Source organism: Malaclemys terrapin, chromosome 5, assembly GCF_027887155.1.
Source record: "Malaclemys terrapin pileata isolate rMalTer1 chromosome 5, rMalTer1.hap1, whole genome shotgun sequence".
Taxonomy (NCBI): domain Eukaryota; kingdom Metazoa; phylum Chordata; order Testudines; family Emydidae; genus Malaclemys; species Malaclemys terrapin.
Window position 1 is genome coordinate 98,658,137 of NC_071509.1, and position 14,935 is coordinate 98,673,071.

The 14,935-nt window shown below is 40.6% G+C and overlaps 1 protein-coding gene across 15 annotated transcripts in view; it reads right to left on the reverse strand.

Annotated features, from left to right (window-relative positions):
- CAMK2D (calcium/calmodulin dependent protein kinase II delta) overlaps positions 1 to 14,935 on the reverse strand; it is a 263,534-nt gene that overhangs the window by 163,208 nt on the left and 85,391 nt on the right. For all 15 annotated transcript variants that reach the window (XM_054028973.1, XM_054028971.1, XM_054028980.1 and 12 more), the window contains exon 3: positions 6,450 to 6,509. In XM_054028973.1, the coding sequence (XP_053884948.1) occupies positions 6,450 to 6,509 (60 nt within the window). The remainder of the gene's footprint in view (positions 1 to 6,449; positions 6,510 to 14,935) is intronic.

Sequence of the window (14,935 nt, forward strand, 5' to 3'; positions counted from 1 at the left end):
GCCTGGAGCCCTTAAAATGATGTGGTGGGGTAGGGGACAAGAGGATAGAAGGAACCTGGAGCCCTAAAAGAGCAGCTATAGAGGGGAGTAGAGGACACTGAAGCACCAAAGAGTATCTTTGGTGGACTGGTGGGGGAGAAGGGGCTCAGAGCCCCAAAGAATAGGAAGTTACTTACCTTAAAGTACAGTAACTGGAGGTTCTTCGAGATGTGTGATTCCTATCTGTATTCCACTGTGGATATGCATGTGCTCTATGAGCCTGGAGCCTGAGAATTCTGAAAGCAGTGTCCACTGGTCCGCACATGTGACTTGGCTCACCTTGTGCCCTGACCGAGGAGATAAAGGTTGGGGTGGAAACACTGCCTCTCCATTTCTTACTCTGCTGTAAACCAAAAGATGATCCAAAGCAGAGGGGAAGGAGGGCAGGTAGTAGAATACACATACAGACTATATCTTGAAGAACCTCAGGTTACTATAAGGTAAGTAACTTCCTCTTCTTTGAGTGCTGGTCCCTATGTATATTCCACTGTGGGTGACTGACAAGCAGTACTCATGTAGGAATAGGGTACAAGGATGCAGGTGGCAGAGCCGAATGAAGGAAGGCCATTCCAAAGGATGCATCAGTGATATGGTCCTGAACTAAAGCATAATACCTTGCAAATGTGTAGATAGATCTTCACAGCTGCTTTGCCAATATCAAGTAGAGGCACTTCTTGAAGCGATGCCATACACGTAGCTTGCACCCTCATGGAATGAGCCCTTACCCCATGAGGGGGAGGAAGATTAAACATCTGATAGCAGAGCAAAATACAGCTCAAAATCCATATTGAGATTCTTTGAGAGGATATAGCCTGACCCTGAATTCTTTCCATTATGGCGACAAATAGCCCGGGAGACTTTCTGATAGGTTTTGTTCTGTACAGGTAAAACGCCAAAAAGCTCGTTGAATACTAAAGGAATGGTGCCTCCTTTCTTTTGAGGATGGGTGACATTTTTGCAAAAACCCAGATAAACACTGGTTTAGGTCAAACTCTGAAACTACAGTAGAGGTGAATTGAGGGTGCACATATAATGAAACTTTGTCCCTATGGAATATAGTCTAAGGAAGATCCTCCGTCAGCACTCCAAGCTCTTGGCTGAGATGATGGTTATCAGGAATGCAATTTTCATGGATAGGAGAGACATGGAGCAAGAAGCTAATGGTACAAAGGGAGGCATAGTGAGTACCAACATAATAAAATTTAAGTCCCATTGAGGAGCTTGCTTTTTTATTGGCAGAAAGGTTCCGATTAGTCCTTTCCAAAATCTGTTAGTGAGTGTGTGAAGATTGAGTAACCCTCTTAAGGTGAATGGTATGCACTGATTGCAGCCAAGTGGACATATAAGGAGCTCATGGACAAGCCTGCTATCTTTCGGGAAAGAGTATAGTCCAAAATAAGAGAACTGATGGGGCTATAGGTCTTTGATTGCCCATACAGAAAAATGTCTTCACTTGGCAAAATAGTATTTTCTAGTGGAATCCTTCCCTGAAAAGATGCTCTGTACTGCATCAGAACATAATATTTCTAAAACTATTTACAGATAAAGGAATAAAGATGAAGCTTTGGACACTGGAGGTTCCGACCCAGACTCGAGAAGGAACTGGAGAGGTAGTTGGTCCAACCCACTCTATCTCCTCAGTCAGACGCACAAGGAGACTGAGGGCACGTGTGGACCAACGGGCACTGCTTCCAAAATTCTCCAGCTCCAGATGCATTGAGCGCATGCCTACCTACAGTGGAATACACATAGGGACCAGCACTTGAAGAAGAACAGATACTGCTAGCTGTGCAATGAATAGATCGGGATGTCAGCAGCAGTGGAGTGCTCAGATGTAGCTCCTGTTCGTAGCCAGAGAAGATCCTTATATGAACACAGCCTCATGTAGAGGCAGGGGAGACGCACATTTTCAGGAAATCTAAACTACATATTTAAGTTGATGAGGAAGAAGTTTAATTCTAGATCAGCGGTTCTCAAACTGTGGGTTGGGACCCCAAAGTGGGTCGCAACCCCATTTTAATGGGGTCACCAGGGCTGTCGTTAAACTTACTTGGGCCTGGGGCTGAAGCCAAAGTCCAAGCCCCACCACGCACGGCTGAAGCCCTCAAGCTTCGGCACCCCCCCATGGCGGGGATGCTCAGGCTTCGGTCCCCCTTTCTGGGGTTTTCTAGTAATTGTAGTTGTCAGAAGGGGGTCGTGGTGCAGTGACGTTTGAGAAACCGTGTTCTAGACACTTCTCTATTGCCACAGAATTTAAATTGATTAATAGGCTTGTCCAGATAGCTTCCTGGTGAACATCTGCTTGGAAGTGTAATGTAGGATAATTAAGTGCTCCTACAAAGGTTCGACACCAGTAATTATTTTTTGTGGAAAGACATAAGCAAAAAATAAAGGCTCTCTCATATGTTGCCAGTGGTCTACATTTTGGTTTCCTGCATCAGTCCCCTTTTAAGAGAAATATCATTTGTTTCTATTTAAAAAAATGATCAATGTATTTCTAGGGTTAGGGTTAGGCTGGAATTTTAAAGGCTGCTTTATCAACACACTGTTGTTTTGATCTGATTATAAAGAAAAAATATGAAAGGCAATTAAGAAGGGCGTTGTTTTTTTTTTTTTTTTAACATATATCTGGTCAGAAAATAAATCAGTAAGGCTTTGCTCACAAATATGAAAGATAATAATGTACAGGCTTTAATATAGTCTAGAAATTGTTTTAGAAAAATAAAATCAAATGCTGACATTTATGACAAAAAGTTCAATTTCAGAAGGGAGATTTAATCAAATGAACTATGAACAATAAAAAATGGCACTTCGGTTACTGTCACTTAATAACAGGCAAAAGCAACTTTAAAAAAATAAAAGGGATTTTTGTTCTGAACTGTTTCTTGATGTTTTTAAGTTTTGAGGCTGTAAAACCAGACCACTCACTTACCCAGGACTGAAAGAGAAGAGAAAGGATGATTTAATTCTAACTAGGGAAAGACAGAGACATAAATTATCTCACAGAAAAACTGCAAGTTATGAAACACCAACCTAAGTAAAACAACAACAACAAAAAACGTTTGTAGTCTTATGAGAAGGAAAATAATAAATTAAAATAGATGTTTGCTTTTCTCTGCAGATTGCATTTTCAAGAACCATTTCAGCACCTTAATTTAGATTTTTATGGTAGCAATGACTTTCTTTTCAAAAGAATCCATTATTTTCTAGGCTACAATCAATTCATGAGCTGTACATCACTCACAGAGAAAAATGAAGTGCAGAAGAAAATATAAATTTAATATACCCATAGTCCTTCACAGATTAAATGGGCTTGCGCTCATAAAAAAAAAAAATGTATTCATACTGATCAATATACCCCTTGCCATATGTAAATTTTAACACACGACTACCATATTTCATAGTTATAACAAACCTTGCTAAAAATAAGTTCTGTAAACATTTTCAGAAATTAAATTTTATTGTGATACTATCACATACTCTTGCTGATAAAGAGAGAATTTTAGGAGTAAAAGTGTTTAGACTGAATTTTTATACTGTTTATAAGAACTTCACTGGTAATATGCTGTAATGTCCAAAGCTATAGGTTGAAGGTACTGTTGCCCACTAGAATTTATATTTATAAGTACATAGGGCAGCAGTTTTTCCTTTTAAATGAAAAGATTCAGTCTAGCATACATACATACAATATATATGTTGTTATACCTCATTAACATATCTTTTTATGTTCTAAACTGATACAGCTTCAGTTACATATTCAGTTATGGACATAAGTCTAGTCTAACTTACAAGATCATGCACTCAGCACTAATCTAACTCTGCTTTCCACTGAAGTTTTACCACTAACTTCAATTGGACCAGAATAAGGCTAACATTGAGCATTTTTGGAAATCCCACCTCAGTCAATAATAGGCCCAAAAGCAAGATTGGCTGTCAATATAAATGCAAGTGAAACTTCTCCAATTTTACAGTGTCTGTTTGTCACATCCACATTACATCTTTGAATGGGATTTTCAAAACTACCTAAGGAGTAAGGCACACATTGAAAGTCCATGGGACTTGGATGTCCAAGTCCTTCAGATGCCTTTGAAATGCCCACCTTTCATTTGCATTGTAACATTATTCACAGCATTTTAAAGTATTTAATTTTACTTTTAAGTAATGTGGACAACAATGTTTAAATCAACAGTTGCTAAACCAAAAAAGCAGGAGCACAAAAAAGGATTTCCACATATTATGATTTCAGAAAACTTTGCACCTAAGTTTTCAAAAGTGGGACCCTAAAGTTAGGCTCCTAGTTCTCCATTTAGGCACCCAAATAAGTGCCCTGATTTGCGAAAGATTTGAACAGCTCCCCAGAGACTGACGTCCATGGGAGCTGCTGGCAGCTAAGCACATATGAGAATGAGGTTGTGTATCTGTCAAGGGAAGAAAGGCCTTGTTTCCAACTTGATGGCCTTTCTGTCTTTATCTGATCAATTCCAAAATTTCATGGAATATTCTAGGCTTCATTGGGCAGAATCCTATTGATTTTGGTGAAAAGTGGAAAACCAGAAAATCCTCACCCCACTCCAGTCTGCTTGACCCTCACATGATCCCTCACCCCTTCCCATTTTTGGCCAGTCCCCCCAGACGGGCTCTCTCTCCCATTAGTCAGGCCTCTCGCCAAACAGGTACTCAAAATACCTATGGGGAGGGGACGTGGGGTAGAACTGGGTTTACAGTTTGGCCTACTTTAACAATGAAGTGTGCAAACCTCTAGTTTAGGTGCCTAAATGTGGATTTAGAAGCCTAATTTTAGGCTCCCACTTTTGAAAATCAGAGTCTTTGTAAATGTACAGGATTTTTTTCTACTCTTGAAACTACCTCTCTGTTCTTACTCCAAGATAGAGACCAGACCTAAAAGCAAACTTCTTCACTCAGCTGTACAAACAAGGTACTTTAATACTTGAGAGCTTTTAGGATGGATATAAAACTAGTTCTCTGGCAGTCACACACTTTCCATGCTCAGCAGGATATTCTATTATAGGGAAAGGGGAGTAGATACATTTCAGTGACTTGATAGTGTTCATGGAGATTCTACAGCATGAAAACAAACAGCCTCTCTCATAAGATTCTGAATCCTGATATTCCTTCTGAAACTGAACAGCCAATTAGAAGAAAAAGTGCACTCTATTGTGTGAGTCATTGACTGAATTACCTATTTCAGAGTAGGTTGCACAGCAAGGCATTTCCTCTGTGCCATCTTATTGAACATCAACAGTGTCTCCTCAACAACTACAACCCTTCTGTGTTTTCAAGCTGTATTGTTTGCTTGCTATAATAACCCTAATAGAACAGCTGGACAGCACACAATAATAATAATAATAATAATAATGGTTCAAACTATTCAATGGACCAAAGGAATTTAATCACATGCAGTCATGTATTTCAACAGTCCTTTGTGGATTTTAACTCTTACCAATTCATAGCAATTACTGTTTAGATTTTCTTCTTAATCATCTTCCTTGGTCTCAACATTGCTTTACTATAGGAAGGGATGGGCAAACTGGTTTGGGAACAGTAAAGAAGCAACAAACTGTCTAACCAAATATTTTAAAAAGGTTGAAAATGTTCAAGGGAGTTGCAAGGCTCCTCCTGTCTCTGTGTCTTTGAACTTCCTGTTTTTTGGTTGTGACAGTGTTTTGAGCTCTCCGGGGAAAACACAAAGTGTTTGAAATTTTGATAGAGATTTCTGAGTGATTCCAATCTCCATTTTGAGCTGTGGTTTTTGAGTTTTTTGTTCGTGTGTTTTGTTTTGTTTTTTACACTTTGTCATTGCCATTAATGGGGAGGAGACATTACTGAATATGAGACAAAATCATACTTTTGCTGCTGGGCTACTCAGGTAGCCTAAAGTTGGCTCAGGTGAAGTATATATTCATAGATGTGCACTGAGACTGCTAGCAGATAAACTAGTGTCTCAGTATCCTCAGAGTGTGATTCTTCATGGCCGACAAAGTTATCATCAGTTCCAATTGGTTTACACTTTAGAGACAACAAGCAACCCAAATCAAAATCTTTGTCAGCCTCTATTGTGAATGCTTGAATGCAGGGACACAAAGGTGAGGAGAGGAAGGGTTTTACTCTTCTACATACATCTTCAACAAAAGGACACAAATCACAAAAACACCAAACATGAGCTCAACGAGATGAAGTCAGTATGGATGGCTGGAGGTGACCGCCCCATAGGACATCACATCTCAGGGGAGCATTATGAGTTTGGAAGGAACTCCACTGTACAAAGGAACCTTCTCTTGCCAGGTGTTTCCTTTAACTTTCCCCAACTTTCTATCTCTATGAAGCTATTCCGTATTTTCTCTTAATTTCTGTACTGACACACATCATATAAAGGGATTAAATTTTCTTACCAATATTAGGGTGTTTCAAAAGGCGACAGATTCTAGCTTCCCTTTCCAATTTCTGGTGATCTGCAAGAAAAAGAAACACAATCGTAGTTTTTTTGTTTAATCACGAAAAGGGACATCACTCCCCCATATGGTACTGTGAGTTGAAAAACATATGGTACAGTATGTGACATGTCATTAAAATCTATCCTCCTTCTCTTATTTAGAATCATGATTGTACATTTAAATTGTATGCCACACTGAATCAAGATACTACATCCACCCTTTGCTTTGTCTAGCTGCTCAACCTATAGTAGTTTTAGAAAAATCAACCTGCCTTCTCAGTGGGAGATGGGACATATTCACACCATGACCTATAATTATCAGATAATAAACTATGATTATAGAATTAATCAGAATGAAGACAGCCCTGAATCTTTAGAAAAATTCTAATCCTAGACTATTGTTTCAGTGATACCTAAGGTACTAAGTACACCACCAATGAAGTGCTAATATTCCATTGTAAAGACAACACTTTTCAACATGCAAGGGCATTATACCAACACAGTGATGCTATAGGAGGAGTGTGTAGCTAAATGATCAACAGCAGCATACCCCCACAATGCCTATATTACACTACTTCTCAGTTAAGCTGATTACCTGTTAGCCTAAGGATAACGTATGCTCTTTTGCCATTTATTCTGAAAGGTGTTTCTTTGTTGTGGATTGCTCTAATGTGGTCCGTGTATTCCAACACAGCCTAACAAACAAACAAGAACTTGTTCATAAAGAGTTATAGATATCAGATGGCTGGAGAAATATATTCTTCTAATGGACCTTGTAATCTTGTTTTCAGGGTCTTGTAGGGCAAAACTTCCAAAGAGACAAATGGAAGGTAATTCCTTTCATTTGTTCCTGTTAATTGATGTTGACCAGTTCCTCGTTATAATCCGACCCCCTATCCTTGTTTGTGTTTTTGTAGTAGAATGATGTAAAGCACAGTTGTTTCATAGCTGTGGAGTAACAAGATGACCACGTCTTTGACCACATCTTTGAACACAACCTGAGGTCAACAAATTAAATTATAGATCTCTGACAACAGCAACAGGATCAGAAACAGAACAGCATCAACATCTGTCTCACAAATACTGGATGTCACATCAACGGCATCTTACACCCAGCATGCTGGTGCTGAAGGACAACAATGTTGAAATATAAACTAAGGCCCATAAATTAAACTATAGCTCTTTTAATGTCATCATCACCATGTTTACAAAGTGTTATAGCCTCATCTTTCTTCCAGAGCAGAGTCCACTTTAGCAGCAGTCTCACTGTGGCTTGGCCTCATAAGTCAGTGTGCAGATGTTCAAGGGACTATGCAAAGGCATACAAAGGAAAATATAATGAGGATAATGGATAAACAAACACTAAACTGGAAAATGGAATCACTCCCAGCCTCCCCTTTGCTGATCTCATATGCAGAAAAAGGGGAAATCAACTGCAGTACAATCAAATGAGCCAGAAAAAAGTAAGACAGAAACAGCTGTTGACCCTAGTTCTAAGTTGTCTTTGGTATTGTCTGTCTGCCAAGTGGAATCAACTCCTGACCACTGAGGTGCTCTCTCTCTCTCTCTCTTTTTCTCTTTGGGCCCCACTTACTACATGAACTGAAATGGTGACCAAAAAATACAGTGTCTGCTGTGTGTACATAAAGCAATCGCTGACAGGTTTTCTGCATGGGGCTGAACAAGATGCAGCATATTTGTTATTCGTGCTCGAAGTGTTTCTTCATATTATCCTTCTCCTCCATGTCCTGTTCTTCAACACCACTAGCACCAGCTGAATGGCCTAGCTTTAGTAATCACATGGATTCAGGCATGTGTGCATTTTAATGAAGACAGCGCCTGTGGGGAGAGAGGTATGGCTGTAACTGAATAAAGCACCGTATGTGCTAAAAAGACAGTTGAAGTAAACACTTAAGGGGAGACAGCTTACATGTTAAATAGCTACATGAAACAGTGCTGGCCACATATCTCTCTTTACCTGTCAATACAGAGAAGTGTCTTTATGGGCAGACAAAACAATGGTAGCTGGCAGATATCCATCAACCCTCCCTGTGGCCATAGCTTTGGTTGACTCTTCTTGTAGCTTTTGGAAAATCCTGACAGTCTTCCAGGCCGTCTCCACCACAGCCATAGCACCAGACCCTGTTGCACATGCTCCTTTTTACAGCATGATGCTGCCCAGCATTTGAACCAGGATCCTTCCGCAGGCACTTAATTATTCTTTGCCTCCAGTGGTTTCTGTCCTCTGTGTTTTTAAATCTGAGGTCCTGTAACAGGCTAATGATGCTTGCCTGAAGTTACTTACCTTATTGGAACAAGTTCTTGAGATGTGTGGTCTCTATCTGTATTTCACTGTGGGATACGCATGTGCACCATGCACCAGGGTCCAGAATTTTCCAAGCAGTGTCCATCGGTCTGCACCTGCACTCTTGCTCTCCTCCTTCAAGAGAAGGTAAGAGATGGTGCAGACTGACCACCTCTCTAGTTCCTTCTCTACCACAAATCATTTAAAGATCTGAAACAGAGGGGAAAGAGGGGCAGCTAATGGAATACAGATAGGGACCACACATCTCGAAGACTCCAGTAACAATAGGTTGAGTAACTTCCCTTTCTTCTTTGAGTGCTTGTCCCTACATTGGTGACTGACAAGCAGCACTCAGGTAAGAAGGAGGGTGTGAAGGAGCAGGCAAGATAGATGCATATAGGATTGCCACCCTAAAGAATGCATCATCTCTGGAGGCTTGAACTTGGGTGTAGCGCCTCGTGAACGTATGAATAGAGCTCCACATTGCTGCTCTGCCAATGTCAAGTAAGGCCACTCATGAAGTGAGGCTACCGAGGCTGCTTTTGCTCAGGCGGGGTGAGCTCTCACCCTGTGTGGTGGTGATGCACTGACTAATAAAGTGGGATACAGCACTTAGAGGTCCTCTGACGGGATGAAGGTTGTCCTCTCATTTGTTCCGCTACAGCAATGAATAATGTCAGTGACTTTCTGATCATTTTCCTTTTTTGCAGGTAAAAAAGCTAATGCACATCTCACACAGAGGGAACAGAAGAGACTTCGTTCATCAGAGATGTGAGGCTTTGGGAAAAACAAAGGAAACAAAGGAGAGTATATTGTCTGATTCAAGGCAGACGGGTTGACATTTGCAGGAAACTTAGAACATAAGAATGGCCACACTGAGTCAGAGCAAATGTCCATCTAGCCCAGTATCCTGTCTTCAAACAGGATACAATGCCCGGTGCTTCAGAGGGAATGAACAGAACAGACAATCATCAAGTGATCTATCCCCTGTTGTCCATACACAGCTTCTGGCAAACAGAGGCTAGAGACACCATCCCTGCCCATCCTGGCTAATACCATTGATGGACCTATCTTCCAGTACATCCAATTCCTCCGAAAATGAAAAAGTTGGGTCCATTTTCATCAGTGGTGAAGTCCATACTGTTGCTAGCACAGGAGATGGGGGTGGATTTCTTTCAGAGTCCCTGATGCCTGATGGTCTCAGTCTTCCTAATGAGGATTTGGTGTTTCTAAACAGGGTTCTCACGCCTGCTGGGTACAGCTGGGAAAAGAGCAGTAGATACTGCACATGGAGGAGATTCAGGAATCTCTGAGGCAGCAAAAGCAGCATTTGTGGTCACCACTGATTGGAAAGGAGCAAGGACAGAAGATGCAGTTTTCAAACCCTGATAACTGGGGCACAAATCTAAACCCTGCACCAGGGAGGCAGGGAGAATTACCTGCAGTAAGGATACCTTCAACTAACTATTCTGATAAAACTCTACAAAACTATATACAAACGTTAAGAATTTTTAAAAAAATATTTATTAAATGAGGAGAAAGAATCAGCTCCAGACACTGGCGGATTCTCTCTCAAACCATGTAGAGGTAAATAGGAACTGGAAAGGCCGGTGTTCTGCACCACCCTTTATGCCCTAGGTATGATGCATGTGGAGATAAGGGCATAGGTGTGGACCAACAGACACTGCTTGCAAGATCCTTCTGACCCCAGGCCTATGGAGCATATATGTACCTATAAAGGGGTTTACAAACCCCATACTGAGCATAGGCAGAAGGGAGAGGAGAGTCTTTCCTGCTTACAAGCAAGCAACTTGATCACACCTCCACACAGCTGCCAGAACTGCCAATCCTTAAAACAGGCACCCACAGCTGTGGCCAACAGAGAAAACAAGACCTGCTATAAAGGGGAGAGAACAGAGCGGGAGAGGGAGACTTGATATAGCAAAGGGACTACAACCCTGCACCAGGCTGCCTCTGAGAAAGCAACCGGGAAGCAGAAGGAGATTGCAACTCTGGAATTCAAGGGCTGATAGACTCAGTTTAAGGTGTGCGTTCAGGAACTGATCAGATTGGAAACAAAGTGAAGAGGGCCATTTAAGAGAAGCTTAGACCCCTACGTAGGCCACACCCACATGTGTTGATAGTACCCCACAGTGGAATACACATAGGGACCAGCACTTGAAGAAAAACCACAACATATAAGCAGGTCATCATCTTGCTGGAAAGTGTTAAGTGGATTTTGCTGACTCACTGGTTCAGCTATAAAGAAGGTGGGTGTGGCCCTCAAGCAGAGACAAATTTATGTTTGGGCTCCTGAGAGAAGGAACCCCAAGTGCAGGAAAATCAGGGAAGATGCCTTAGACTAGGAAAAATAGGGGGATTGAAACCTGAGACAAAGGCTTTGTCTGGAGTTTCATGGATGTAGTTTTGGAATTAGCATTTTGTTAACAAGCCAGACCTCAAGGAGAGGTGATTTTATATGGATTCTATGAAAGCACAGCTTTGTTTGGAGTAGAGGGGACATCACAGGCTTACACATCCATCAATGACCTGTGTGCAACACTTCCCATAACAACATGCTTTTGTAAACGTGAACCACGTCGGAAGAGAAACCACCTGTCATCAGTAACTACTTGCACAGGCCATGGAACACCAATCCTCTCCAGTGTGCAAACCTTTGAAGAGAGACCACCTCTTACAAGCGACCACTTTTGCTAACTCCCATGAGTGGTTGCTCTGGACAGGTTTTACGGTATCAGAAACCAGTTTATGGCTGCAATTGCAAAAAAGGTAATCAGAAATAGAGAATGTAAATGAAAATGAGACATGCATGGGGGCTCTTTAGAATTACCACAATAATGGAAGAGCTTGGACAAACCCTGTGAGAGAAATATTAAACCTCTTATATAGGATTCCATTGTGCTGACAAAAAAAGTTCTTAAAAACCCAGTGGATTACTGAATATGATGGGATTATCGACATTGGACATAATGTCATAATGCCACACAGCATGAGGTTGGAATGCTAAGCATAATCCACAAGGCCCATGTGGATACTGAGAAGTGTAAGAAACACAGCCTGAAATGCTCTATTCTGGCCAGACACAAATCACGCCATCAACAATAAAGCATCCAAGGGTGGACTCTGCAGTAAATACAGGATATAGAATGCAAAAGAACCACTGATACCACAGGAGATCACAGTTTTCTCTCAAAGGGATTCCAGACAAATTAACAAAAGCTAATGGTCCTCAATTTACGAGTAGTTCATTCTGACAAATCTCTTTGACCAATCAGTTGAAGCACACCTTTATCAAGATCTTAGTATTCATAATTAAATATGTTAGCAGAAAGGTCAATGCAAATAGCAAAGAATTTCACTGTAAAAGTTCTGTTGAGATCAACAAATCCATATTTAGTACTTATTTAGTATTTCAGCACACCTCACAAAATGATTTTCTAGGATCATCAGTTCAGAGATTTATGGGCAGAAAATAAAAATCTTAGTGTCAACATCTAACAAGCTTCTTGAGCTAAAGACAAATAAACCTGTAGGATTCACAAAAGTACCGTATATACTCGTTCATTAGCCTGTTCATTTATAAGCCGACCCCCCAAGATGGTTGGGTAAAAATAGCAAAAAACTGTATGACCCCTTCATAAGCCGACCCTATATTTCAGGGGCTGGCAAACTTTGGCTCCCGGCTGTCAGGGTAAGCCACTGGTGGGTCGGGACGTTTTGTTTACTTTGAGCATCTGCAGGCATGGAGCCCCTCAGCTCCCTGTGGCCGTGGTTCGCCATTCCCAGCCAATGGGAGCTGCGGTCCTGCAGCTCCCATTGGCTGGGAACGGCGAACCGCAGCCACAGGGAGCTGAGGGGCTCCATGCCGAACCGCGGCCACAGGGAGTTGAGGGGCTCCATGCCTGCAGACGCTCCAGGTAAACAAAACGACAATGTATTAGCTATTCAATTCAATGATTCCATAGAGTTTTAAATCATCATATTTTGGCGTAGACCCATTTATAAGCCAACCCTTATGTGTCACTTTTTTACCAAAAATATTCGGTTTATAAACGAGTATAAACGGTATCTATCAGGAACCTAGAATAGAAGAAATAGTACAACAAGAATGCCAAACTCCTATTACAAGTGGAGCTGAATGTTAGATTTCAAATATAAAGTGGCTGGCAACCTACCAAGGTAACATAGATACCATAAAATAAGGATATAATCCCTGGGTAACCCTAACCCAATCACCTATATTTATAATCTTTGGAGAAAATCTGAATGACAGTTCTATAAAGATTTCCAGTGAATCAACAGATAGTATAATTAGGGACCCTGAGATTGTCAGAGTAAAAGTGGTAATAGAAATCATGTTCAGTAATGCTAATAATTAAAGCATCATCACAGAAGCCTGAACAATGGCCTAGAAATGCCAGCAGCACAAAGAGGAAATGCTAAAGCATCAGAAGAAGAAAAGATATTGAGATGTGGGTACACTGATGAAAAATACATTTGAAACTAAACTTTAAGCAGCTAACTGAAGACCTGCTGAAATGCTATATGTATAACAAACTCAGATAATTAACTGCAAATACTCTGAAGGTAGCAGGAACTTCCAAAGGCAAATAATGTAAGCTTGAGCATCAATTAAGTCAAAATTAAATAAGTAAAAACAATGCAACACCAACAATTTATTAAGGGATGGGAGGAACCACACCACCCAACAGCTGCACCACAAGATGTCTGGCTCCCTATACAACAACAATTATGAAAATAATATTATACTGTACATTATCTTAGGCAAGCCAAAGTATTAGGTTATCACTGTGCATATCTGTTTGGCATTATGATATCCTTCTGGCAATATGTTCAGTCTGTGAAAGAAATATGCACTACCCTGCAATAAATTTTAAATAATTAGGCTAGAGTATTAACTCTAACAGTATGCAATATGCAGTCAAATGGATTTAAATTTGCTCCTATCCAGTAAGGAACTGTAATCTGCTCTTACGTATATATATTTTTTAAAATTGATAAGATCTAGTTTTAGGCATAGCTGGGATAGGGCTATTTGTAGGTTTTTGTGCTATTATGGTCATATTGTGTGAATGTTTTAAAAAAACATATAAATACCCTTGCAAAAAGAGCAACAGTGATCATAATGTTCATTTCAGTACGTTGCAAGTATAAATTTTCTTTGCATAAGTATACACAATAAGAGTACTTCTGTGACTTATTAATACGGACTGGGACCATATAGATCATTGTTGCAACTAAGGTCCTGTAGTGGAACCAAATCTTGTATAAAAGGAGTCAAATAAGGTGTCTAAGACATGGTTATTGTTTGCTGGTTATGATTATGCTATCTGTACGCATGTATCATTTTTATATTTAAAGTTATAAGTATTGGCTCTATATTATCTGTATTTCAAACTTGTGCTATGCTGCTGGGTGACATCCCAGACAATTTGGCATCAGCATTGCCTACCTGCTTGATGGCCCATTAGGGACCATCAGCTATACAACTGACCCATTGAGAGATGGCAGATACACCTTGTGACTCAGCAAGGTATGCAGGGTCTTGCCTATGGACAGAACTCTAAGATTTTTTTCTTACCATGTGCCCGAATGCATGTCCTTGGGACAAAGAAAGCAGAGACCACATGGCAAGAGACTATAAAAAGCTGCTGCAGCTCCTCCATCTTGTCTTCAATCCTGTTTCTTACCTCTGGAGGGACTTTGCTACAAACGGAAGCTCTACAGAATCCTTTGCTACAAACAGAAGCTCTACATCCCAGCTGTGGATGTACTCCAGAGACTTGATTTGAACCTGCAGTTTATTCTATTACTGCTACAAGCCTGAACCAAGAACTTTGCCATTACTGTATGTAATTGATTCCATTTAACCAATTCTAGCTCTCATCTATATCTTTTTCCTTTTATGAATAAACCTTTAGAGTTTAGATTCTAAAGGATTGGCAACAACGTGATTTGTATATTGACCTGGGTCTGGGGCTTTGTCATTTGGGATCGAACCTCTTTTCTTTTACTGGGGTATTGGTTTTCATAACCATTCATCCCCATAATGAGTGGCACTGGTGGTAATACTGGGAAACTGGAATGTCTAAGGGAGT